General features: G+C 37.8%; 1 protein-coding gene across 1 annotated transcript; it reads left to right on the top strand.

Annotated features, from left to right (window-relative positions):
- The first annotated feature begins 257 nt into the window (after positions 1-257).
- Positions 258-2,017, top strand: LOC112282062 (uncharacterized). The gene has a single exon (XM_024519226.3). The coding sequence runs from the start codon at positions 999-1,001 to the stop codon at positions 1,749-1,751; it is 753 nt and encodes a 250-aa protein (XP_024374994.1). The 5' UTR covers positions 258-998; the 3' UTR covers positions 1,752-2,017.
- Positions 2,018-26,424: the final 24,407 nt, after the last annotated feature.

Here is a 26,424-nt window from a genome sequence, read left to right as displayed (position 1 = left end):
AGGTAAGCTTTGACCATTGATGATGATAAGCATTTGAGTAAAGAATGAAAAAAGAAACTCCCGTGTGTTGCAATGAAATCCTTGACATCTTTATGTACGGCAAAACAAGCCTTGTGTGCCCTTTCTTGTTGGCTTTAGGTTTTACTAATGTATATATTAATTATTTTTTGACACATATGGAGCAAGCCCACCACCTTAGATTAATAAACTTGCAAAAACAAGATGATGTCTTCATGGCTTTCTCCTGATGATGAAGAAGCCACAACCCACATATCCACCAATTCAACGACTCTCAACCATAAGTCTTCAATCATATGCCGTAAGCAAGTTGGGCTCACTGGGAGGGAAAGCACTCAAGTGCACACGGAATTCTGTTCAAGAGTTGATCCAACAACCCAAGCAAGACTGGGTGGTTTCCGTTGCAGAAATCTTGTTAATGCTGCCGAGTGGAGGGTGAGAACTCGCACAGGGTGCACTATCAGCCCATGTAAACGCACAAGTTCCTGATTCAAACTTGATGGAGTCCGAGGGAATGACGGATGGCGTCGGATTATCAGAAGCACAGGATCTTGGATGGTGTCGCAAAGCAATCGTGTGGTTAAAGTTCTGGACTAAGTGAACATTGCAGTTGACTCTGGTCACTGAATGTCTGAAGTCTCCAAGATCAACATTTGATTGAGTATTTTCATCGGGCGTTCAATGAAGCCAGCTGCTCATGCTGTGATTAGCTTGCACTATTTCATCTATGTAGTGCCAGTTCTGGATGATTTTCGACTTCTGAAGCTGCTTGATTTCTAGGTCGTTCTCGCAGCAGGCTGCATTTCTTGCAAATGGATTGGGGAGATTCTGAGGGAATGCGAGGTTTTGTAAGTTGGGTGGTTTGCAAAGTGATGTTTTGGTGTAGGATTGGGAGCTTCGGAATATCTCTTGAGAAGGAAGGAGTTAGCAGGTGTTAAGGTGTTGTGTTTGGCTTGGAGGATTAGGGTTGAAGGGACAAGATGACGGATCATGAGGGAGAGCAGGAGATGGAGATAGAGGCACTGCAGGCGATTTTAATGGATGATATTGAGGAGATTCCTAGCCTGGAAAGTGGATTAGGAACGAGTGCTCGGTGTTTTCAGATTAGGGTTTCGCCCATGGACGATGACGAAGACGAACCCACAGACGTTCCTGTGCGATTGGCTGTTATCTTCGCGCACACCCCAGCGTATCCCGATGAGATGCCATTGCTCAAGGTGCGAAGCCTGAAAGGAATCAACGACGCAGACATCCGGCAGCTGCAGGGGAAGCTGGAGGAGGAGGCGCAGGAGAATTTGGGCATGGCGATGATGTACACATTAGCAGTGTCGGCCAAGGAGTGGTTGCGGGAGAAGTTCGGCCAGGTGGAGGTTGAGGAAGATTCGGAGGATGACATAGAGAAGGAGGAGGTAATTGAGAAGCATGGGGAGGTAGTTACGGTCGAGAGCTTTATGGCTTGGAGGGATAGGTATGAAGCTGAGGTTGCTCTGGAGAAGGCTAAACTGATGCCAGACTCTGCGTTGATGGCTTCCAAGGAGAAGAGGATTGGTGGGCGGCAATGGTTTGAGCTCAAGGCTGGAGGCAAGGTACTTGAAGAGGATGACGAAGACATTGGCGACGACGATGACGATGAAGATATCGATTTTAGCGACGATGACGACGAAGGTTTTGAAGAGGACATGTTGGCACATTTTCTTACAGAGAAATCTAATAAAGCGGCTCTCAGGAGTTGATTAATCGTCGAGGCTCTGCATTGGAGATTCAACTCCGCAGATTATTCTCAGTGGCCGTTGATTGTTTGCCTCATGAAACCTCTCAGAATTAAAATTTCACCGATAAAGAGAGCTACCAGCTTCCATGGACGGTCGGTTTATGTTCCAGATTGAGGCAGCTGGATCCAACCAATCTGTTTGGGAATACATGTGCTTACGTTTCAATCTTGTACAATTGTGACAATTTTCACTTGTAAGACTGTTCAATGTAGGTTGTTTTGTGATAATCACTGGTGCGCTTCTTCATGCATTGCCTGCTTTAAGGGCCCCGTTGCCACTCTGTGCTCTGCTTGTGCAATTGTGTAAGAATCAACCGATTTTACGATCCTACACAGTTCAAGTTTACAACTGAAACTGCTCATAATCACATGGATACAGGAAATATGAAGTACGTAATTTTCATGCTTTTTTAGCACGAAGTTCTATTGTTGGGTTGAAATGGCTTCGTGCATTCAAACTGCCATTGCCAATCCTGCAACTCTGCATTCTGGCTGTGAGAGATACTGAGAGATCTCTACGTGAGTTGTCCGTTTGATGACGCAAGCTTACAGGTCTGAGGTTTTGTGCAGTCTCTGAAAACATTGCTTCGAGTTCATTGTACAAGCGAACGTCTGCATCAACCACCGCCATGGCTGGCCTTGTTGGCTAAGCATTGAAGCACTCTCATTCTCGAATATGTGAACACCCCTTATTAGAAATCTGGACAACAGCCTCACCGTGAGGACGCGCCTACTCAAAACTGGTTGTACCTGAAACGCAAATCCAATGGGACATCGTCAGGCTTCAGATATTCATGTGCGTATTCTTAAACCAGAAAGACAGTACTAATCACACCAGACAACGTGATAGATTGAGTGTAGCAAACCCTACATCTGTGCAACGTCTAATAAGTCGACTATTTTGAAAGTCCTCAGCTGGCACCATGAGACGATGAGCTCCAAACCAGAAGTCAAATAACTTATAGTTGCACCTGACGTTGCCCATGTAAGCACTGGCACACAAAATACATGAAGGCCAAGGTATGGACATTAATTCAAGAGTTGCAATGGTTAATTGAACTGAATTGAACTCTATTCCATTCTCAAATCCACATTAGGTAAAGCTGTGCAGCTGCTCAGATCTGGTAATGCCTCCGAGTTGTTTCGTTTAGAGGTCGGCATCCTTCAATCTTCAGGTCTTGCTGTTGGTGGAGATCTTCACGGAACAATACTTTGCCGAATCAAGCCATTCCAATGGAGATAAATTGCTCAAATCTGGCAAAGTTGATGAAGCTTGCTTCGTCTTTGTAACCATTACTTGTTCTTTTCAACAGAAAGCAGTTGCATCCGATACGACTTTGGCCACAACCATAGATGGTGTAACACATGGTAGTTGTGTAATTTATTTGAATTAAGACTCATTTAACTTATAACTTTCTGAAGAGATATTGTGCTCCACAGAGTTGTGATTTGATTTGACGCTCTTCTGCGGTTGCAGATTTTGTGGCACTTTTTTCATTTAGTTTCATTCCACTTGAGGAGCTTAGGTGGTCATTTTATTATTAAAATAGTCTCATATTTATGTAAAACTTCCACAATTTGCATGTGGTGGTATCTAACATTGTTTGATTTTAGCACTATTATAATTATTTTTGAAAAATGATTAATATGGTGTAATAAAATTTCTATTCCATTTTTATATTTGTAAAGTTTCAAATGTTTCACTTGAATTTGATGAATTTAATATCTCTGTATTTTCTTTTTATGCATACAACTTTAAATTATAACATATTTGTTATCATCATGTAACTTTACAATGGATGTAGAATTACTCACTTATAACATTACCAATAATTAGAAGATAAATAGAATCTTGTAATGACTTCAGCGATTTGTAATATTTATTGAAGTAAGAAACAACAAAACATATCTTCTGTAAATATGAATCTCTAATATCTAAAACATCTCACTTAGAAGTATTAGTGCAAAATGGTAACGGTTTTTCTCAACGAAGTTGCAATGCCTTTTAAGAGTGATGAAAAATTTAAAACAATATTTCTTCATTAATTATTTTAAAAAATACATAACAAGTTTTTTGACATTCATGTAACAAAAATATAATAAAGATTAGTTGATTATGTGATTTAAAGTTTTAATAAATTAACCATGATCTTAAATATATTTGAAGGTTTTTAAAACATTAAAAAAATTATAAAAAAATAAAATTTAATGAATTATAATAATATGTTTAAATAAATAAATAAATAAATAAATATATATATATATATATATATATATATATATATATTCTCTTAATGATAATTACAAAATCTTCAATAATAAGTTAACTATTTTAAAAAAAGGACTAGCAATATTTGTAGATAGTATTGTTGATATTAATATTTTATTGCTAATGACTACTATGTCTTTATAAGCAAATAGAGTGGCTACTTTTATATAATTGTATCTTAAAAATTAATTAAAAGTATATACAAAATATATTAAAATATATTAAAATATATATATATATATATATATATATATATATATATTTTTATGGTTGTCATATTATAGAAGATTTTGAAATTATTATAAAACTTGGATAATGGAGTGGTACCACCAATTAATGTTCCAATATTTATAATCAAATAATTTTATTTAAAGATGTCAATATCAATAAAACCATATATATACTCTTAAAAGAATTGGTAAGTAAAGATAAAAAGATTACAATATTGCAATGCAAATAAATCAACTACTTTCTTTCTAATTAAATATAGAATATACTAAAAATACTTTCTAGCACCTTATTTTATTACAAATATTTTTTCATATTTTATATAATATGCAGCAAATAAAAGATCAGTGCAAGTTGTGATGTTACTAAAAAAGACAATATTAACAATTAATTACACAATACATAGTTGACACAATATCCATTATTTATCTTTGTCATGGACACAGAAATATAGGCTTGAGATCTAACAAGAAGTTCGAGAAGAACTAACAAGAACTAGATTAATCAGATGAATACAAGAACAACACCAGAGAGGTGAGCTAGAGCTCCAAAAGATGTGTTGTCGAGACTGAAGAACTCTTTAACCTCGATTCCAATATATACTCCTATTTAGGAAGCTTCTTAAGCAACTTCTACCAACTAGGAAGCTTCTAGAAGGTTCCAGAGACTTGCTTCTAGAAGGATCTAGAAACTTGTCTCTAGAAGGTTCTAAGGACTATGTCCCTAACATCTTCTACCAACTAAGAAGCTTCTAGAAGGTTCCAGAGACTTGCTTCTAGAAGGTTCTAGAAACTTGTCTCTAGAAGGTTCTAAGGACTGTGTCCCTAACATCACCCCCTCCTTTAGCTTCGAGGTCTCTGAGAAGCAATGTTGTTGTTAATTAGTACCAATGCAAGAAAATGAAGATCTATCGCATAACGTCTGCTATGAACTCCAATTGTTATTCACGAGGCAAGTGGTTCATCGGTCCTTGAAGTCAACGGTAGTGGCCCACGCCTTCGACTTCTGACCAAGCATGAACTTCCATGTCCTCATTGTAAAATTGTCCTGCAAACACACCTTCTGGTTGACCATCGTAAGCAGATTCGAACTCAAATACAATCACCAATGATCAGTTACTCAGTATCTTCCGTCGTCGTCATGGTGTAGGCAGTTCTTTATCTCGGGGTCACCTTCGTGAGGTAGTTGGTTGAGATAATCTGACTGATATAGTATCTATCTCTTGGCTATCCATATCAGAAGACCAAACTATGGCTACTGAAAAAATTCTACTTTATCTTGGAGAAAATAATTACATCAACTACGAATTTTGGTGGTGCTCTCCCTCTTTTCTTATATTCTTGGGTGAGCAAGCTTTAGAAGGAAGCTATCGTCGAACCGGCATAGGTTTATGAGGATGTTGTTGATGAAATTCTTATACCTTTTGCGACTCATTGGCGAGATTTTTAGTTGGCTCCCACGTTGTTGTATTACGTACTAATTTGCTTGAGAACGCGCGTGGCGTCTGGCTGTAGGAGGTAGTATGGTGTTTCGCTAGTACTCAAGCAGTCTATCGGGTTCTTGACCACCCAAATACAATCTATATCGGATTGCAATGTAAAAGCTTAATTTCAATATAAAATGCCTAGAGACCCTATATAACTTCAATCTCTTTTGTTATTTTTATTTTATTTTATTTATTTTATGTTTTTTATTTTATCTTTATTGTTAATTACCTTAATCCTAGACCGTGAACTTCGGCAAGCTGTGATCCTCAACCTACCCTTCCGACTTGTTGTGAAACATCTATCACTAGTGTCTCTGCAAGCCCTTTCGAATGCTCAAGAAGTTCCAGTTCAACCCCGCTTACAGATTGTGAGGCTATGTTACAATTCGCATCGATGTCCCTTGGCCGCTCGTCGATATTCCTCTTATCTCTGTCGATAGGTCCCTAGTTATCATAGAAATCCAAAATAAACCCCAATTTGCCAACTTCCAAAACCTCTTTAAACTGTTGGCAGATATCCTCTATCCGTACAGTCAGATTAACACAACCACACATGCATTCAGCATACTCAACCTTCTAGATAACTCTGAATTTCAACCTCAGAAGTATTCCCCATTCCAACAACAATCAAGAGTACCAGCCTTTTTCTCTCTTACGGAAAATCCAGTTCACCAATATATCACTGACTTTCGACAACGATTGCCTCAGTCTTCCCAAAATCCTATGAAGAAAAAAAACTCCCAACTCTCTGTCTTTTCAAGCGTGAAGCTAGCTCTCCGATCTTTAAAATCCCGATTCTCCCTTCCTCATTTCTTAACCTATCCTCCCCTTTAACCTTGAGAAGATCCTATTCTTCCGCCTTGGATTTCCTGAATTGGAATAGCTGATGGAGCTTTCTTCCTCCTATTTTTGCCTTTAAGAGATCCTTTTCCCAAAACGACGTTCCCGAAACGGTACAAAGAATCGGAACAACTTGAAACAAAATCGAAGCCCGTAATCAGACTACATTGGATTGCCCGACCAAGTCAGGTCTTATATTGGATAAGAGGCCCATAATAGGACCTAGATTCGAAGTCTTCTGAAATTGGATCCAATTGACTCTTCGAACCAGGCTCACCCGTCATTGAATTGGTCCTTTTCCTTTCTGTTGACTCCCGTTATTGGAATCGAACAGAGCATTTCGTTACTGGTGAGTATGCCCTAGCTAACTGTAACGGGGTGAGTAAATCTGGCCTCTCAGTATTTGCACTAGAATTGGCCACTGCTTCTAATATCCAAGGTGATTAAATATTAATAAGTCTTCTTCATTTATATTTTCATCATATAGACGTGTTACAACACGACATCCACCTCCTTTGAACCTGTGCATCCTCCGGTATGCACCAATTAACCTAGTTGCCATTTGATTCATAATACGTTCTCCAAATCTTCGTCTAGTCCATCTCCACCGTCTCTGCTATCCAAATCAATTTCATCTTTCCATTGTGGAATATCTATGTCTTCATTAAGGTCTTCTATATTTATTTCTGCATATCTTTGTTTAAACAATTTTATTCTCTTCCCTGCAATTGATATTTTTAACCTTGTGCTATCGAACTCCCGCAATGAGTAAGTCGCATTATCATGAACAGTTGTTACCACATACGGTCTAAACCAATGTTTCGAAAACTTCCATAAAGTGCTATATTGGTTGTCCAGACTACTATCATAAACAAGTACCCAATCACCTTCTTCAATTGCTTTAGGTCTCAATCGATGTTACTTATCAAATCGCGCCTTGTTTTATAATCTTACTCTTTTTAACCTTTCCAATGCTATTTGCACATCTTCCGATCTTTGCTCCAATTGTCGAATCCTAATAGCCAGAAGTTCTTCTCTTGTCAATCCATCTTCCCATGGTAGCATACTCCAAGTACGTACCCTTTTTTCAATCGGCATAATTGATTTTCGACCTGTCATAAGTTCTATTGGCATATATCCTGTCACCAAACTATGTGTTTTTCGATCAGTCCATAATGCAAATGACAAAAGCTGTGGCCACTCTCTAACTTTCCCATTACAAGCTTTAACTAATGCTTTCACAATAGATGGGTGACCACGTTCGCTTTTTGCATTCCCTTCCAGATTATAAGTAGTAGTCAGTGATAGTTTAACTCCACATCTTTCAAAGAATTTACGAGCTTCTTGTACATTTAATTCTCCACGATCTGTAGTGATTTTTCCTATGCATCCGTAGCGGCAAATGACATCTTCAAGCAAAAACCTACAAATCTCTTCTATAGATTTTGTCCTCAATGCTCTTCCTTCTACTTGATTTGATAAATCTTCATGAGCTAAGACCAAATATCTCATCTGCCATAACCCAACTGGCATAATAACCAAATCAACAACTCATTTAAAATGAATAGCCAGAGGATACGTAGGATGAGGACCATCTTGATGTCGGATATTAGAATATGATTGACAGATTTCACATGACTCTACAAATGAAAGCACATCTCGATACATATTTTTCCACCAATATCGTTCCTTGAGTTTAGCAAAAGTAGCCCAGATTTCTCTATGCCCTGTCCATAAACTATCATGAAACTCCTTTAATAATTTTAGTTTTTCTTCCTTTTTGCCTATCACTCGTTGTGGCATTCCAATTCCTTTCTTTGGTCTCTTCTATAAGAATCCATCTCGAAGCAAAAATCCATATATTTTTTTTCTTATTTGTTTGAATTTTTCTGTAGACCAATTTCTCTACTTAGTCAAGGTATTCAAGTAATGACCAATATCCAATAATTCTCCTTCATAAGATTCTTCAAGAAATAGCTTGTCTTCTCTCTTGAGATTTGATCTTGAATAGAATTTCAATCCGACGTCATCAATGTCTTCAACCATTTCATCCTCCTTCTTGTATCTTATTCGAGATAGCATATCTGCTACTAAATTGTCTTTCCCAGTAACATGCTTAAATTCTAGATTTAGTGACTTAATATAAGCAATCCATCTCAACAATGCAATATCTGGCGTTGAGCAGTTAGTAATCATTCCAAGCAATTGCAAGCAATCTGTTTCAATTACTACTACTGCCTCAATCAAATAGTCCTTTTCAGCTTTCATAGCCAAAATAACTCCCCAAAGTTCTCTTTTGACTTGCCAATATGCACGCTGACGAATACTTAAAACTTTAGCCCCAAATCCAACTGCAAATCTATTCCCATTTGAATCATCTTAACCCACAGCCCATCCAATGGCAATTGGACTAGCGTCCACAGTAAGAATCACTGGTCTATTGCACTTATAATCAACCTTCTTCAATATTGGAGGTGACATCAATAATTTCTTCAATCTTTCATTACTTGAATATGCCTTTCTTCTCATTTAAATCGGTAGCACTTGCATAACAGTTCATATAATGGATCCACTATGTGAGCATAATGAGGGATCCAGATTCGATAAAATATACATGCATCTAAAAACCTGCGAACCTCTGTTAAAGAATCACAATCCTCTTTCATCCTTCCAATTGCATCAACTTTAGTCGGATCTGGTTTTCTTCCATAAGATCCACATAAATGTCCAATAATCACAACCTCTTATACTCCAAATACGGACTTCATACCTGATAATGTAAGATGAACTTCTCCAAGCCGAGTTAAAATCTTTTCATAATCTTATATATAATCAACAACATATTTGCGACACCCCTTCTTATCTAAAGTTTCATCCTTGTCTCCTTCTCTGCACCCTTTTATAGGAACATCACCCAAAAAAGGCATAGTCTTCTCCGGAATAAAATCTCTCAATACCTTATTCATCCCATTCATCATATGCGCAATTGAGTTGGTCGCGCCTTGAGGAAGAGTGTACATTCTAACCAATCCAAGTGGTGTATTCATCGTTGTCATATCTTTACTTCCTTTGGCAAATTAAAATTGATCATAACCTGAATACAAGTCATTCATTGAATAGATCGCCCTTCTTACAAACGCCTCAGTAAATTCATCCACAATAGGTCCAATTCTTACATTCTTGATAGTTACTGCATTCACCGGTTGCATATCTTGAATAAACCGTAGTGACCCATTCTTCTTAGGTACCGTAAACCATCGACTAGAATACGGCGCAAACGAGGGTTCCAATATTTTTATCTTTATCTTTTCTTTTAATAGTTCCACCAATTTAGGTAAATGTGCCCTCGGTACTGGAATTGGTCTTAGATTCCAAGGTACATGCGGTACAGTGAAGATAACCATATGTGTTATAATATTTAGATCCACACACCCAATTTCATGAGATTCAAAAGCAAACGATCTACCTTATTTAGCCAACATCTTTTTGAAGCAAGTAATTTCCTCTGGCAATAAAGAACCATCAAAACTAATCTTCAATTCTTCAAAAGTCTCTTTAGTAAACTGATGTCCAATACTCATTGGATCTCTTAAACTTGCTTCTTTTGATGCTTCTCCCATTTATTCTTTAGAATCTTCTGGTAATGGTCCGACAACAGGCTTTACCTTCTTATCTGTCGTTTTATATCTCGTCTCTACAGTGACTTCTGGTGCTTGAAAAGATTCAAGTATGGTATAAACCTCTCTCGAATGAATCTCAACAATCTTATCATTATCCCCTAATCCAATAGATGTAATCAATTCAATTGAATCTTCCAGTCCATTTTCTTCATAAACACCTAAAATCCTTTCATCATCTTGCAATGTACCTAACTTGCGTAATTGTCCTTCAATATCATATAATCTTTTTCTTTCTTTTCTTTTAAAATCATTAACTTTCTTATACATAATATTTCCATTCTCCAAAATACCAATAAAACTCGCATCAAAGGCACCTTCATCTCGCGAGAGTACCTCCTCTTTTCTACCTCCATAATCTTGCTTTACAGTGGTACCTCCCTAAAATCCTTAAATCTTTCAACAATCTTTGGCAATGGTTTCTCCCTCAACCTATCTCGATTCCGTTCATGGTTAGGAGGTACTGTTAGAAATTGTACAGCTTTCCTCCCATCTTTGCTATGTACTCTTGCATAAGCAAAATCATTGTCCAGTACTTTTGTTTCCATTCGTGTTGCCGTAATATAAGGTTGTCCTAAAATCAATGGATAAGACATTGTATCTTAAACAAAAAAATGTTGCTCTGTCGCCACATCCCCAATCCGAATTTTGACATCTGGACAAGCTCCATATAATTTGCCCCGTGTGTTATTAGCTGCTCGAATTGTCCATCCATGTTCCATATCAATTGGCCATTTTTACTTCTTATAAAGATCTTTAGACATGAGATTTATTTCAGAACCATGGTCGACTAAAGCAACAATTGGTTCTTCTATAACTCCTACTTTCACCAATACCTCAGTAGCTGCCCTTGTCCAATACTTTCAAGTATAATGGCTCAAAGTTTTCATTTCTTTATCACTATAATCTTCGAAACGTACTCGTTGATTTCATTTCCTGATACCCATTCTTTTCATTTGTTGGTTGCTTGTAACTAATATCAACCTCTTTTTCATCTTTATATATTCTTGCATCAATAGCATGACTTATTCCAGTTTTACCCATTAATTGCCTCTTTCGCTTAATGCTGTCAATGATAACATCATGAAACTCCTTCTTTACAATTTCCAAAACTTCTTTCAATGTGAATTCCACCTTAGCGTTTAATATACGTTCTTCCAATACCCCTTTCAAATTTGTTGCCGCTTCAATGTCAGAAAGTAGCTTATAAGCAATTGATTTGCCTTTATCTTTTATCTCCTTTGTTTTTTCTCCCAATGATGCTGAGGTATCCTTTACAAGCAATTCTTGTGAAGCTGCCTCCCGAGCCTTGTCTCCTCGAGTTTGCCTCTTAGAAGAATTCCCTTCTCTCGTATCATCAAAATTTCCTTGTTTCTTTTCTTCCATCAAAGCTTCATGTTGGCTCTTAGCAATATATGCATGAACTAAAAGAGACTCAACAGGATCCTCCCAACCTGTTGCACCTCTTATTGTAGCTGCAGTCCTCAATAATGCTTCTCGAGGTAATTTCCCTTCTTGCATTGTAGAAATGGTAGAAGCCCAAAACTCACTAGTTTTTGTACTTCCACCAATTTTATCATCTACTCTAGCACCATAACTTGCACTTTCTCGTACTGCTGTTTCATGCTCTTTTAAGTAATCTTGAACCATTGCTCTCATTCCTCCTTTGCCAAAATTGGTTTGAAGAAGATCATCTCTATCTTTCAAAGCGATCTTTCCATCTTTCCAGCAAATAAATCCTTGCCGTATCATATTATTAAATTCATTGCAATCTTTTCTAGTGTGTGAAGCATCATTACACCAAATGCATCTTTGTACATATCCTTGTTTTGAAACATTCTTCGAATTGTTTACAGAAGTATTCTCTTTAAGTCTTGCTAATTTGATTTGAAGATCTCCCATTCCTTGTATAATTTTTTCCATCCCCATATCTGCTTTCTTCGATAAGGATGTCGAAGGTTGAACTGTAGGCATTGTTGGTGGTATTGTACATACTGGAGCTTTGGGTGCTTGTACTGTTTTCGGAATATTGCTCCTATCCTTCCTCCTTTCTCTTTTTGTAAGCAATCCCACCGAATCTTCAACGTTCTTCCACTTTATTGTCAATCCTTCATCTTCTTCTTTGTTTTCAAGAAGGGGTTCTAATTTTCCTTGCAATTCTCCATCAGCAGCTTGAAGAAATAGATCAACTTTGTTCGGTTCCAGTGTCAATTTTTCTATCTTCGACAATTGACAGTACTGCCTCTCAAATTCTCTTAGTAGCTCTGTTGCTTGCAAATTCTTATTGGGCCGTTCAATCCATTCCAGAAACAACTTCTTAGTAACGCGATCAGCATCTTCCAAGAAATATTCGTCTTTCAATGCATGTGAAAAAACCTCCCATGAATTCCCATAACAATCTGTAATCGATGTAATGTGGTCTCTGATTTCCGATATCGTGGCAAGTCCAAATAATTAAATCATTTTCTTTTCAGAAACCCGATTTAATTCCATTTCACGAACATAACATCTTAAGTTCCTTGAAATATTCTTTCCATCAAATTGATCAATTTTATTGACCACTGCTTGCAATGCTTTGGTTGCCAAAGCTTTCTTTCGATCATTGCTTTGCTGTTGCTGCATTGATAATGAGAAGGCTTGAAACATACAAGCAATAGATGGATCCATGTGCATACCTTGTCCTTTAGAAGAATCTCTACGAGAAACTTCTTCCAAAAATCCTTCAAAATAATTATTTTTGTTTTCCATAAAATAAAGATAAAATCAAACGAAATCCAATACCTTCTACCTCAAGCTTTCACGTCGGGTTCACCACTTTTGTCGTATTACGTGCTTTTCTGCTCGAGAACGTGCCGGGCGTCTAGCTGTAGAAGGTAGTATGGAGATTCGCCAATAGTCAAGCAGTCTATCAGTTTTTGACTGTTGGAATATAAACAACTACAAGATTACTCTGTAAATCTATACGGATGCTCTTGGACTACTCACCAAAGTCCTTTTTGTCCCAGCCGGTAGGTCTCTAGACATTACAGAGAACCCCGAACAACCCAAACTGCTAAACTTCGATACCGCTTTATACTCACGATCTTGTATCCACTGATTGTCTCGTTAGATTAACCCAATAAATTTCATTCACTCCGGATACTCAATCCTATAGACACCCTTTTAATTTTTCATCACAAACGTAACTCAATTTCTCAAAACAGTCAAGAGTAATCACACCTACTTCATTAAAATCCCGATTCACCAGTACAACACTGACTTCAGCAACGATTGCCTCAGTCTTCCCAAAACCCTATGAAGAAAAAAAACCAAATCTCTGTCTTCTTTCCGCGCCCGAAGCATGAAGCTAGCTCTCCCCCATCCTTCAAAACCTCCCCAGAAAACTTATTCTCTCCCCTAACCTTATCCTCTGAATTTCTTCAATCTTCCGTCTTGGATCCGGAATTGGCTTCCACCGTCAGAGCTTTCTATCCCGTTTTTATCTTTAAGAGATCTTTTTACCAAAAACAACGTTCCCTGAAATGACACAGAGAACAGTACAGCCTGAAATAGAATAGAAACCCCGTAATCAGGACCACATTGAGTCACCCGACCAATTCAGGTCTCATATTGACTAAGAGTCCTGTAGTAAGACCCGGATGTCCCCGTAATTGGATCAAATTGGTCCTTCACGTCAGATTGGCTGAGGCCCGTAGTAAGACCTGGATTTTCCCATAATTAGACTGCATTGGGTTGCCCGGCCAATTTAGATCTCATATTGGGTAAGAGGACCCGGATTGGATTCTTGAAATTGGATCCAATTCGTTCTTCGAACCAGGCTCACCTGTCATGTGAATTGGTCCTTTTTCTTCCTGCTAACTCCCGTTATTGGAATCGAACGGAGCATTTCAGTAGGCCCCGGCTGACTGTAACGGGGTGACTGAACCTAACCACTCAGTATTTGCATTGGAGTTGGTCGTTGCTTCCATATTCGAAGTAACTAAACATTAATAAAAGTTCATTTTTTTTATATTTTCACGGTATACTCGTGTTACAACACGACAGCGACATACTCTACTGAGCTTGAGGTCAATTTAGAACTTGAGCCGACATGAAATACTCCAAATTCTTGTGATCTGTGTATACAGTCACTGGGTGTGCAGTTCCTTCTAGAAAGTGACGCCATTCTTGGAAAGAATCCACTATAGCAAGAAATTCCTTATCGTGGATCTCATAATTGATTTCAGCAACAGAGAACTTTTAAGAATAGAATGCAACCAGATGGAGCTTCTTGTCTTCTCCTATTTGTGAAAGTACAACTTCCAAAGTATAATCCGAAGCATGAGTTTTTAAATAAAAGACCTTTGTAAAGTCTAGATGTACAAAGATTGGAGTCGTAGTAAATGCGGTCTTCAGATCTTGAAACGCCTTCTCCGCTAGAGCTCCCCATTTCAGCTTATCCTTGCATGTCAACCGAGTGAGAGGAGCAGCAACTTGAGAGTAATTCTTGATGAAGATCTGATAGAAGTTGGCAAAACCAAAAAAACATTGTAAGTCTCTAATCGTCTTCGAAACCTCTCAGGACACGATTGCTTCCACCTTCTTGGGATCCATCTTCAAGCCTTCCGTAGTTGCAATCAATCCCAAAAACTCCATCTCTATTTGATAAATAAATACTTCTCCAACTTGGCATATAGTCCTCGCTCGCGTAGTTTCAACAAGACCAAACGAACATGCTTTTCATGCTCTTCCCCGTTTTTAGAGAATACCTGAATATCATCTAAATAGATGACAACAAAATCATCAAGGTGCTCTCGGAAAATATCATTCATCATATGTTGAAAGATCGTTGGAGCATTGATAAGACCAAAGGGCATGACATTATACTCAAAATGGCCATACCTTGTACGGAACGCTATCTTCCACTCATCTCCTTCTTTGATTCATACGAGGTTGTAAGCTCCTCTTAGATCAATTTTTGTAAAGATCCTTGCACGTCCAAGTTGTTCTAAAAGACCAAAAATCAAGGGTAACGGATAACAATTCTTCTTTGTTACCTTGTTGAGGCCTCAATAGTCCACGCACATCTGCAACGAGCTATCTTTCTTCTTTACAAATAAGATGGATGCTCCAGCTGACGATTTTGAATGACGAATGAAGTTCTTGGCTAGATTCTCGTCGATGTACTTCCGCAACTCCGCCAACTCCGTCTGCAATAGATTGTAGATTGGGCCAAAAGGCGGTTGTGCTTGTTCTTGCAGGTCTATGGTGCAATCATATGGTTAGTATTTTGGTAGCATGTCGGCATTTTTCTTTTGAAACACGTCTTTAAAATCTTTATATTGCTCAGGTATACTTGCTGTCAAGATCTTCTCTCCGGTAGTTGGAGCAACATAAATGACAAACGGTGTACCTTCCTTGGACGATCTTATAAACGCTCTTGCTCTAATGAATAAGGATTTCTCTATTCGGGGTTTTCTACTAGGCTTGCTCTTAGGTGGTTTTGTGGCAAAGGTCATCTTCCGCAACCTCCAATCTCTAGATGGATTATGCTTTTCTAACTAGGAAAGATTAAGAATAACAGGATTTGATGGGGTTCTAATAATATTGAAAATAATATGACTACTATGGCCCTTAAACGTCACTTCTATAGGTTTTGATTCATGGGTGACACTACCAGATAATAAAGGTTACCCATCTATGACCTCAACGTGAACAGGTTTGGATTTTTGTACTAAAGGGATCTTATGATGCTTCGTAAATTTTTCGTCTAAGAAACAAGCAGATGCTCCTGAATCTAATAATGCTAAGGTTCTCAGTTTCTGAGGGCCAACCGCACGGTTCCTATTATGGCTGGGCATCCTTATTTTCTTGAACAAATGTGCCCCTAGTCTTGACAATACATTGATTTTACTTCTTGGGCAGTTTCAAACTTTGTAGCCTTCTTCACCGCAATACAAACATAGACCTTCTTCCATATGCCACTTTTTTTCTTCTAGAGTAAGAGATTTGACTCGTACCGCATCAATTTGCATGTCTTCTATCTCTGAATGTAAATTCACGCTGCTTGCCAATATAGTTGGGGCGTGGCAAACCGTATGTTGTCTTGAACATTGGTCTTGGTGGCGTTGGAATAGGCCGTTATCGTTTGTCACAGCTTGGCTAATAGCTTCGTTGAGCATTTGCGGATCAGGAAGAGTTAACAACAAATCCTTCACATCGTTCCTTAAATCCCAATAGAATTGACTCATCAACGCTTCTTCGTTCCAATTGATGTCGCATGTTAATTGCTTGAAGTCCGATGCATAGACTGATGTAGAGCGCATCCCTTGTCGTTGTCGTGTTGTAACACGAGTATACTGTGCAAATATAAAGAAAGAAGACTTTTATTAATGTTCAATTACCTCGAATATTGGGAGCAATGACCAATTCCAGTGCAAATACAGAGAGGCGAGGATCAATCATCCCATTACAATCAGCCGGGGCATACTGAAATGCTCCGTTCGATTCCAATAACGGGAGTCAGCAGAAAGGAAAAGGACCAATTCAATGACGGGTAAGCCTGGTTCGAAGAACCAATTAGATCCAATTTTAAGACATCCAATCCGGATCCTCTTACTCAATATGAGATCTGACTTGGTTGGGCAATCCAATGCGGTCCAATTATGGGGACATCTAGGTCTTACCACGGGCCTCTTAGCCAATATGAGACCTGAATCGGTCGAGCGACTCAATGTGGTCCCGATTATGGGGTTTCGATTCTGTTTCAGGCTGTCATGTTCTCTGTGCTGTTTCGGGAACGTCCTTTCGGTAAAAGGATCTCTTAAAGGTAAAAACGAGGGAGAAAGCTTTGACAGCGGAACCAATTCCGGATCCAAGACGAAAGATTGAAGAAATTCAGAGGCTAGGATTTGAAAGAGGAGAGAATTAGGGTTAAAGGCGAGGATAGGTTAAGAAATGAGAGGAGAGAGGTTTTTTTGGGGAGAGAATAAGTTTTCTTAGAGAAGGATCGGAGAGCTAGCTTCATGCTTGGGAAATGGGAAAAAAGACAAAGAATTGGATTTTTTTTCTTCATAGGGTTTTGGAAAGACTGAGGCAATCGTTGCTGAAGTCAGTGTTGTATTGGTGAATCGGGATTTTAATGAAGTGGGTGTGATTACTCTTGACTGTTTTGTGAATTCGAAGTTACGTCTGTGATTGAAGAATTAAAAGGGTGTCTATAGGATTGAGTATGAGAAGTGAATGAAATTTGTTGGATTAATCTAACGAGACAGTCAGTGGATACAAGATCGTGAATATAAAGCGGTATCGAAGATTAGTAGTTTGAGTTGTTCGGGGTTCTTTGTAATATCTAGAGACCTATCGACTAGGACAAAAAGGATTTCGGCGAGCAGTCGAAGGACATCCGTATAGATTTATGGTATATTCTTGTAGTTGTTTATATTCCAATAGTCAAAAACCGATAGACTGCTTGAATATTAGCGAATCTCCATACTACCTTCTACAGCCAGACGTCCGACATATTCTCGAGCAAGAAAGCACGTAATATGACATAAAATGGTAAACTCGACGTGAAAGCTTAAGGTGGAAGGTATTAGATTTCGTTTGATTTTATTTTTATTTTTATGGAAAACAAAAATAAAAATTTTGAAGGATCTTTGGGAGGAGTTTCTGGTGGGGATTCTTCTAAAGGACAAGGTATGCACATGGATCCGTCTATTGCTAGTACGTTTCAAGCCTTCTCATTATCAATGCAGCAACAACAAAGAAATGATCGAAAGAAAGCTTTGGCAACCAAAGCATTGCAAGCGGTGGTCAATAAAATTGATCAATTTGATGGAAGGAATATTTCAAGGTACTTAAGATGTTATGTTCGTGAAATGGAATTAAATCGGGTTTCTGAGAAGAAAATGATTGAATTATTTGGACTTGCCACGATATCGGAGATCAGAGACCACATTACATCGATTACAGATTGTTATGAGAATTCATGGGAGGTTTTTTCACATGCATTGAAAGACGAATATTTCTTAGAAGATGCTGATCGCGTTACTAAGAAGTTGTTTCTGGAATGGATTGAACGGCCCAATAAGAATTTGCAAGCAACAGAGCTACTAAGGAAATTTGAGAGGCAGTACTCTCAATTATCAAAGGTAGAAAAATTGACATTGGAGCCGAACAAAGTTGATCTATTTCTTCAAGCAGCTGATGGAGAATTGCAAGGAAAATTAGAACTCCTTCTTGAAGACAAAAAAGAAGATGAAGGATTGACAACAAAGTGGAAGAACGTTGAAGATGCAGTGGGATTGCTTACAAAAAGAGAAAGGAGGAAGGATAGGAGCAATATTCTGAAAACAGTACAAGCACCCAAAGCTCCAGTACGTACAATACCACCGACAATGCCTACAGTTCAACCTTCGAAATCCTTATCAAAGAAAGCAGATATGGGTATGGAAGAAATTATACGAGGAATGCAAGATCTTCAAATCAAATTGGCAAGACTTGAAGAGAATACTTCTACAAATAATTTGAAGAATGTTTCAAAATAAGGATATGTACAAAGATGCATTTGGTGTAATGATGCTTCACACACTAGAAAAGATTGCAATGAATTTAATAATATGATACGGCAAGGATTTATTTGCTGGAAAGATGGAAAGATCGCTTTGAAAGATAGAGATGATCTTCTTCAAACCAATTTTGGCAAAGGAGGAATGAGAGCAATGGTTCAAGATTACTTAAAAGAGCATGAAACAGCAGTACGAGAAAGTGCAAGTTATGGTGCTAGAGTAGATGATGAAATTGGTGGAAGTACGGAAACTAGTGAGTTTTGGGCGTCTGCCATTTCTACAATGCAAGAAGGGAAATTACCTCGAGAAGCGTTATTGAGAACTGCAGCTACAATACGAGGAAGAACAGGTTGGGAGGATCATGTTGAGTCTCTTTCAATTCATGCATATATTGCTAAGAGCCAACATGAAGCTTTGATGGAAGAAAAAAGACGAGGAAATTTTGATGATACTAGAGAAGGAAATTCTTTTAAGAGACAAACTCGAGGAGACAAGGCTTGGGAGGCAGCTTCACAAGAATTGCCTGTAAAGGATACCTCAGCATCATTGGGAGAAAAAACAAAGGAGATAAAAGATAAAGGCAAATCAATTGCTTATAAGCTACTTTCTGACATTGAAGCGGCAACAAATTTGAAAGGGGTGTTGGAAGAACGTATATTAAACGCTAAGGTGGAATTCACATTGAAAGAAGTTTTGGAAATTGTAAAGAAGGAGTTTCATGATGTTATCATTGACAGCATTAAGCGAAAGAGGCAATTAATGGGTGAAACTGGAATGAGTCATGCTATTGATGCAAGAATATATAAAGATGAAAAAGAGGTTGATATTAGTTACAAGCAACCAACAAATGAAAAGAATGGGTATCAGGAAATGAAATCAACGAGTACGTTTCGAAGATTATAGTGATAAAGAAATGAAAACTTTGAGCCATTATACTTGAAAGTATTGGAAAAGGGCAGCTACTGAGGTATTGGTGAAAGTAGGAGTTATAGAAGAACCAATTGTTGCTTTAGTCGACCATGGTTCTGAAATAAATCTCATGTCTAAAGATCTTTATAAGAAGCAAAAATGGCCAATTGATATGGAACATGGATGGGCAATTCGAGCAGCTAATAACGCACGGGGCGAATTATATGGACCTTGTCCAGATGTCAAAATTCAAATTGGGGATGTTACGATGGAGCAACATTTCTTTGTTTAAGATACAACGTCTTATCCATTGATTTTAGGACAACCTTATATCACGGCAATACGGATGGAAACAAAGGTACTTGACGATGGTTCTGCTTATGCAAGGGTACGGAGCGAAGATGGGAGGAAAGCTGTACAATTTCTAACAGTACCTCCTAACCATGAACGGAATCGAGATAGGTTGAGGGAGAAACCATTGCCAAAGATTGTTGAAAGATTTAAGGATTTTAGGGAGGTACCACTGTAAAGCAAGATTATGGAGGTAGAAAAGAGGAGGTACTCTCGCGAGATGAAGGTGCCTTAGATGCGAGTTTTATTAGTATTTTGGAAAATGGAAATATTATGTATAAGAAAGTTGATGATTTTAAAAGAAAAGAAAGAAAAAGATTATATAATATTGAAGGAGAATTATGTAAGTTAGGTATGGAGTAAGAAGATAAAAGTGATTTGGATAATGAAGGTGACGAAGACAAACTAGACAAAGACGTAGAGAATATTTTATAATCACACAGTAATTGAGTAAATTGGTGCATACCGGAGGATGCACAGGTTCAGAGGGGGGGGATGTCATGTTGTAACACGAGTATACTGTGAAAATATAAAGAAAGAGGACTTTTATTAATGTTTAGTTACCTCGAATGTCACGGCTACAATCATGTAAGGTAATAATTACATATAGAAATAGATAGAAGTAAGTAAAAGTAGATAAAAGTAAGTTAATTCTATAATATTTAATATAGAAGCTTCTTAGAAGCTTTTTAGACGCTGCTTTGACTTCATAGGTGTCTTTAATTGACTTTTTGGATTAGAAACGTAGTCAACAAGTTGGCCATGTGCCACACATGTTGTTAGCTTGAAGATCAAGCTAACTATGTGGCCCACACGTAGAAAAACTTGCCTTGTAAGTCAAGGCATGTGTCCTACAAAGTCAACACATATTGGAGGTCCTATAGAACGTCGCCACGTAGCCTATAGTTAGATAATATATATAGAGACAAGAATGAAGGCTTCTTCACTCTTGTCAACTCCTTTCTTGCTTCTAATCTAGTTTCAAGGGTCTCTAGTTTTCTTGTCTTTTGGCAATAGCCATTCCAGTTTCTCTTTCAATATATATACTTGTTTATATATATTTTGTTACCTATCTTTGAGTGAAGGCTCACTTGTCTGAATTATTTTTTCATCAAGTTCTTGTCCTTGAGAGATTGACAAGAGTACACCCACAATATCAGAGCTTTGTCTAATCTTGATTAAGAGTGGAGTACTCCTTTTTTTTGATAAGATATAAGCGTGTAAGAAGTTGCGGATTACTCTCTTCTAAACTGATATTGTCCTTAATATTTTCTTTGTCCGCAAGTCCTCTCTTCTATTTGTCTTGAGCGATATTAGACATCTTCTCTCTTCTAAGTGTCATCATGGCAGAATTTCTTGAAATGAAGAGTGCAATGGCACAAATACAAGAGCAATTGAGGGAGTTAATGCTTGCGATGCATCAATTCAATTTACCACCACAAGAAGTAACAAGATTAGCAGGAAGTGAAGATATAGAAATCGTTGGAGCTGCTTCAACATCTGCACTAAACCATGTCCTTTTTCCTATGGTGGAACGCCCTTCAAATATTTGAGAACCAAGAATTGCCCTACCCGAGAAGTTTGATGGCACTAGATCCAAGTTTCGAGGATTTATCAATCAAGTACAACTTATGATTGAACTTCAACCCCAAAGCTATCCAACTCTAGGATCACAAGTTAGATTCATTGATACGCTTCTTTCAAGTTCGGCACTATCGTGGTTTTCATCTTTTCTTGAACGACGAGATCCAATATTGGATAATCTAGAGACTTTTTTGGCAGAATTTCGATCCATGTATGGAGAACATGATGCAATTCGTGTTGCAACCAATAAGATCCGTATTTTACGACAAGATAATCAATCAGTAACGTTATATGCTTCACAATTTTGACAACTTGCAACTGATATCAAGTGGGATGATGCTGCACTTATTAGCCAATTTCTCTACAGATTACAATATGAGGTAAAAAAATTAATGCTCAACTTACCTGATCCTCAAACATTGAGTCAAGCAATTGACTTTACTGTGAAGTGCGACAATTGCCTTTTTGAATTCCGATCTGAGAACCGTACAAGTGCACCTCAACGTTACTATAATTCAATGGCAACACCAACAACTCTTCAACACATACATTCGAAAGTAGAGGATATGCAAATTGATGCAGTACGTTTTAAACCTCTTACTGAGCAAGAAAAGACTCGTCGTCGTCAAGAAGGATTATGTTTATATTGTGGAGAACCAAAGCACACTGCTCAACATTGTCCAAAGAAACGACGCAATCACAAAATGAGGAGTATGGCTGTGAAAGAAGATAATATGTCAGAAAACGAGTTTATCCAGGTACAATAGGGACTGTGCGGCTGGAACCTTGCACAACTTCTAGTAAAGGTCCTATTTTCTCCTGAGAGCCCTCTCCTTGTTTTACATTAAATGTTATTTTAAGACCTAAACATTACAAAGTCTCTGCCTTATTAGATTCAAGAGCCTTAGCCTATTTTTTAGATGAAGAATTTACTAAAAGACATAGCATATCTTTAGTAAAGAAAACTAAACCTATTCATGTAGAAGTCATAAATGGTCGTCCATTGTCTTCTGGAGATATAACTCACAAAATCCTTCCTATAGAAGTAATAATCAATGGTCATAATAGTTTTGTAGTATTTAATATCATTAGATCTCCATCTAATCCAATCATTTTAGGTTTATCGTGGTTAGAAAAATACAACCCTCAAATAGATTAGATTTCTTGAACTCTCATTTTCTCTGAAAGTATAACTAATAGTGTAGTTAAGCAAGTAGAGAGTCATAAGTCCAGTTCAGTTAAATCCATATTTATAGGTGCAAAAGCTTTCTTGCATGCTGCTATGAAAGAATCACCATACATTATTTATGCTACATCCATTTCTACTGGTAAAAAGACTTCAAGTGGCATTCAAAGCCAATATCAAGAATTTCAAGATGTTTTCGAAAAAAAAATGCGGATACACTCCCGGAACATCGTCCCTATGATTGCTCAATTGACCTTCAAGAAAGAGCACAACCGCCATTCGGACCAATCTATAGTTTATCACAAAATGAGTTGGCTGAACTCAAGGAGTATATTGAAGAAAATCTAGCCAAGAATTTCATACGCCATTCTAAATCTCTGGCAAGAGCTCCAATTCTATTTGTAAAGAAAAAAGATGGATCATTGCGGATGTGTGTTGATTATCGAGGACTCAACAAGATTACCATCAAAAACAGGTATCCACTACCTTTAATATCCGGACTTCTTGATCAACTAAATCAAGTTAAGATCTATACAAAAATAGATCTTCGAGGAGCATACAATCTAGTACGCATCAAAGAAGGAGATGAATGGAAGACTGCGTTTCAAACTAGGTATGGACATTTTGAATACAACGTCATGCCTTATGGACTTACAAATGCACCAGCAGTTTTTAAACATCTAATGAATGATGTTTTTCGAGAGTTTTTGGACGATTTTGTGGTATGTTATCTAGACGACATCTTGATCTATTCTAAGAATCCAAAAGAACATGAACTTCATGTTCGTCGTGTGTTACAAAAATTAAGCGATGCAGGACTCTATGCCAAGATAGAAAAGTGTATATTCCACACTACTCAAGTTGATTTCTTAAGTTACATCAGTTCAAATGATGGACTTATGATAGATCCTAAGAAAGTTTAAACTATTATAGATTGAAAGATCCCAAAAACGGTAAGAGATGTCCAATATTTTTTGGGATTTGCCAATTACTATCGGATCTTCATCAAAGACTTCTGTCGAGTTGCAGCTCCACTTACACGTTTGACTTGTAAAGACAAACTCCAATGGAATCAAGAAGCGAAAGTTTCTTTTGAATCTTTGAAGACAGCGTTTATTTCTGCACCAATCTTGTATCATGTTGATTTTTCCAAAGCATTCTTCATAGAAACAAATGCATCGAACTTTGCTCTAAATATGATTTTATCACAAATGGGAACAGATGACAAACTTCATTGAGTAGCCTTTCATTCAAGAAAATTCTCAGCAGTAGAAATCAATTATGAGATCTACGACAAAGAACTTCTTGCATTTGTAGATTCTTTTCAAGAATGGCGTCATTATCTAGAAGGCGCTTCTAGACCAGTCATTGTGTATACGGATTACAAGAACCTCGAATATTTTATGTCAACACGCGTATTAAATCGTCGCCAAACTCGTTGGAGCATATCTTTATCAAGATTCGAGTTCATCATCACTTATCGGCTAGAAAAACAATAAGGTTTATCTGATGTCTTGTCTAGACGTTCTTATCTTGCACCAAAAGAATGAGATGCAGCTTTTGAGCAATAAAGAATGGTTCTCTTGAAGCCGGAATAATTTCATCTTCGAGCAATAAAATCAACATTGACTGTTGATTTAACTTTCCTTAAGGAAGTCCAGTTAAGTATGTCTTCAAACCCTCTTGTTCATGATATCAAGAACAATTCTTCTAAATCTCATGATCCATCTAAATTTGAATTCAAGAACAACCTACTCTATTTTGAAGGATGCCTATATGTTCCAGAAGGAGCAGCACGTTTACGTGTTCTTCAAGCTCGTCACGACTTCCCAGTAGCAGGACATTTCAGATATAATAAGACTTTGGAGTTGATATCTAGGGATTTCTGGTGGCCTCAAATGTGGAAGGCAATTAAAGATTTTGTACAATCATGTGAAGTTTGCTCAAGATCGAAAATTCCTCATCATCGACATTTTGAACTTCTTCAGCCATTACCCATTCCAGAACAACCATGGTCTTCTGTTTCTATGGACTTCATCACAGATCTTCCAATCTCAGGTTCTTATGACTCTATATTCGTGATAGTAGATCGTTTTACCAAGATGGCACATTTTGTACCATGTACAAAAACTATCACAGGTGAAGAAACAGCTAACCTCTTTCTTGACAATATCTATCGCTATCATGGATTATCTAAGGATATTATATCAGATAGAGGAACTCAATTTGTATCAAGATTTTGGCGAACTCTTTTCAAGATTCTTAAAGTGGATATAAAACTATCTTCGGCATTCCATCCTCAAACTGATGGACAAATGGAGCGTGTTAATCAAGTTTTGGAGCAATATTTAAGATGTACCATTAATTACCAACAAGATGATTGGACAACTCTTTTGCCATTGGCAGAGTTTGCTTACAATAACACGGTACACTCTTCTACAAAACAAACACCTTTCTTTGCTAATTATGGTTATCATGCACGACTTGATACTTTTAACTTTTCAAAAGTTGATAATCTTGCTGCGAAAGATTTGGCAATTCATTTATCAGAGCTACATGCAACGATGAAGGTGTAGTTAAAAGAGGCTCAAGAACAGCAAAAGGCCAATGCGGATGTCTATCGAAAGGAATAACCATCATTCGTCTTGGGTGATAAGGTATGGCTACTTTGTCGTAATATCAAGACCACTCGTCTTTGTGACAAATTGGACTATCGAAGGCTGGGACCATTTTCTATTTCTGTACAAATCAATCCAGTTGCATATCGTTTACATCTACCGGAGTCAATAAAAATCCATCTAGTATTCCACGTGTCTCTTCTTGAACCATACAAGACAGTGGACATACCAAGAAGACGACAAGCTCCACCTCCTCCTATAGAAGTGGACAATAATGAAGAGTTTGAAGTAGAAGAAGTCTTAGATTCAAGGCGGTGCCGAAATAAATTAGAATATCTTGTCCATTGGCACGGATATGGTATTAGTGAACACACTTGGGAGCCAATAAAGAATTTTGTAAATGCAGCAAAGGCGGTGGAGGCTTTTCATCAACGACATCCATCAAAATCAAGATGAAAACTTTCTTTATAAAAGAAACAACATCTAGGCAAGATAACATTCTACTTTCAATTCTTGTTCGTAGCTTCGTTGTAGTAGTGGCGCTCAAGAGATGGAGAACCAACAACCGACGGATTCAACTCAAGAGCCTTCATTTGCTGACCTGCCAGATGAGACATTACGATTGTCACAACCTTCATGACGACGCAATCGAGATGAAGATCTTCAAGAACGACATGTTCTTCCTCGAATAGATGGTGAGATACAACGCGTTTGGTATCACGATTTGGGAAGGGACTCCCAATGTTTGGTGATTTTGCTAGAGGTAGGAATAACTCCTGATGGTGTTCCAAATATGCTATTCGAAGGAAGTTACGAAGGCCTCAACAATGATCAAATAACTGGGTGGTCTTCCCGCCTTGGTATGGGACACTACCGATGGTTGAGAGGCCCTATCAATCATCTTCGAAGAGAACAGAGATCAGAGTATGTGGCGAATA

Source organism: Physcomitrium patens, chromosome 5, assembly GCF_059467195.1.
Source record: "Physcomitrium patens ecotype Gransden chromosome 5, ASM5946719v1, whole genome shotgun sequence".
NCBI classification, from domain to species: domain Eukaryota; kingdom Viridiplantae; phylum Streptophyta; class Bryopsida; order Funariales; family Funariaceae; genus Physcomitrium; species Physcomitrium patens.
This window is presented reverse-complemented; position numbering and strand designations above follow the sequence as displayed.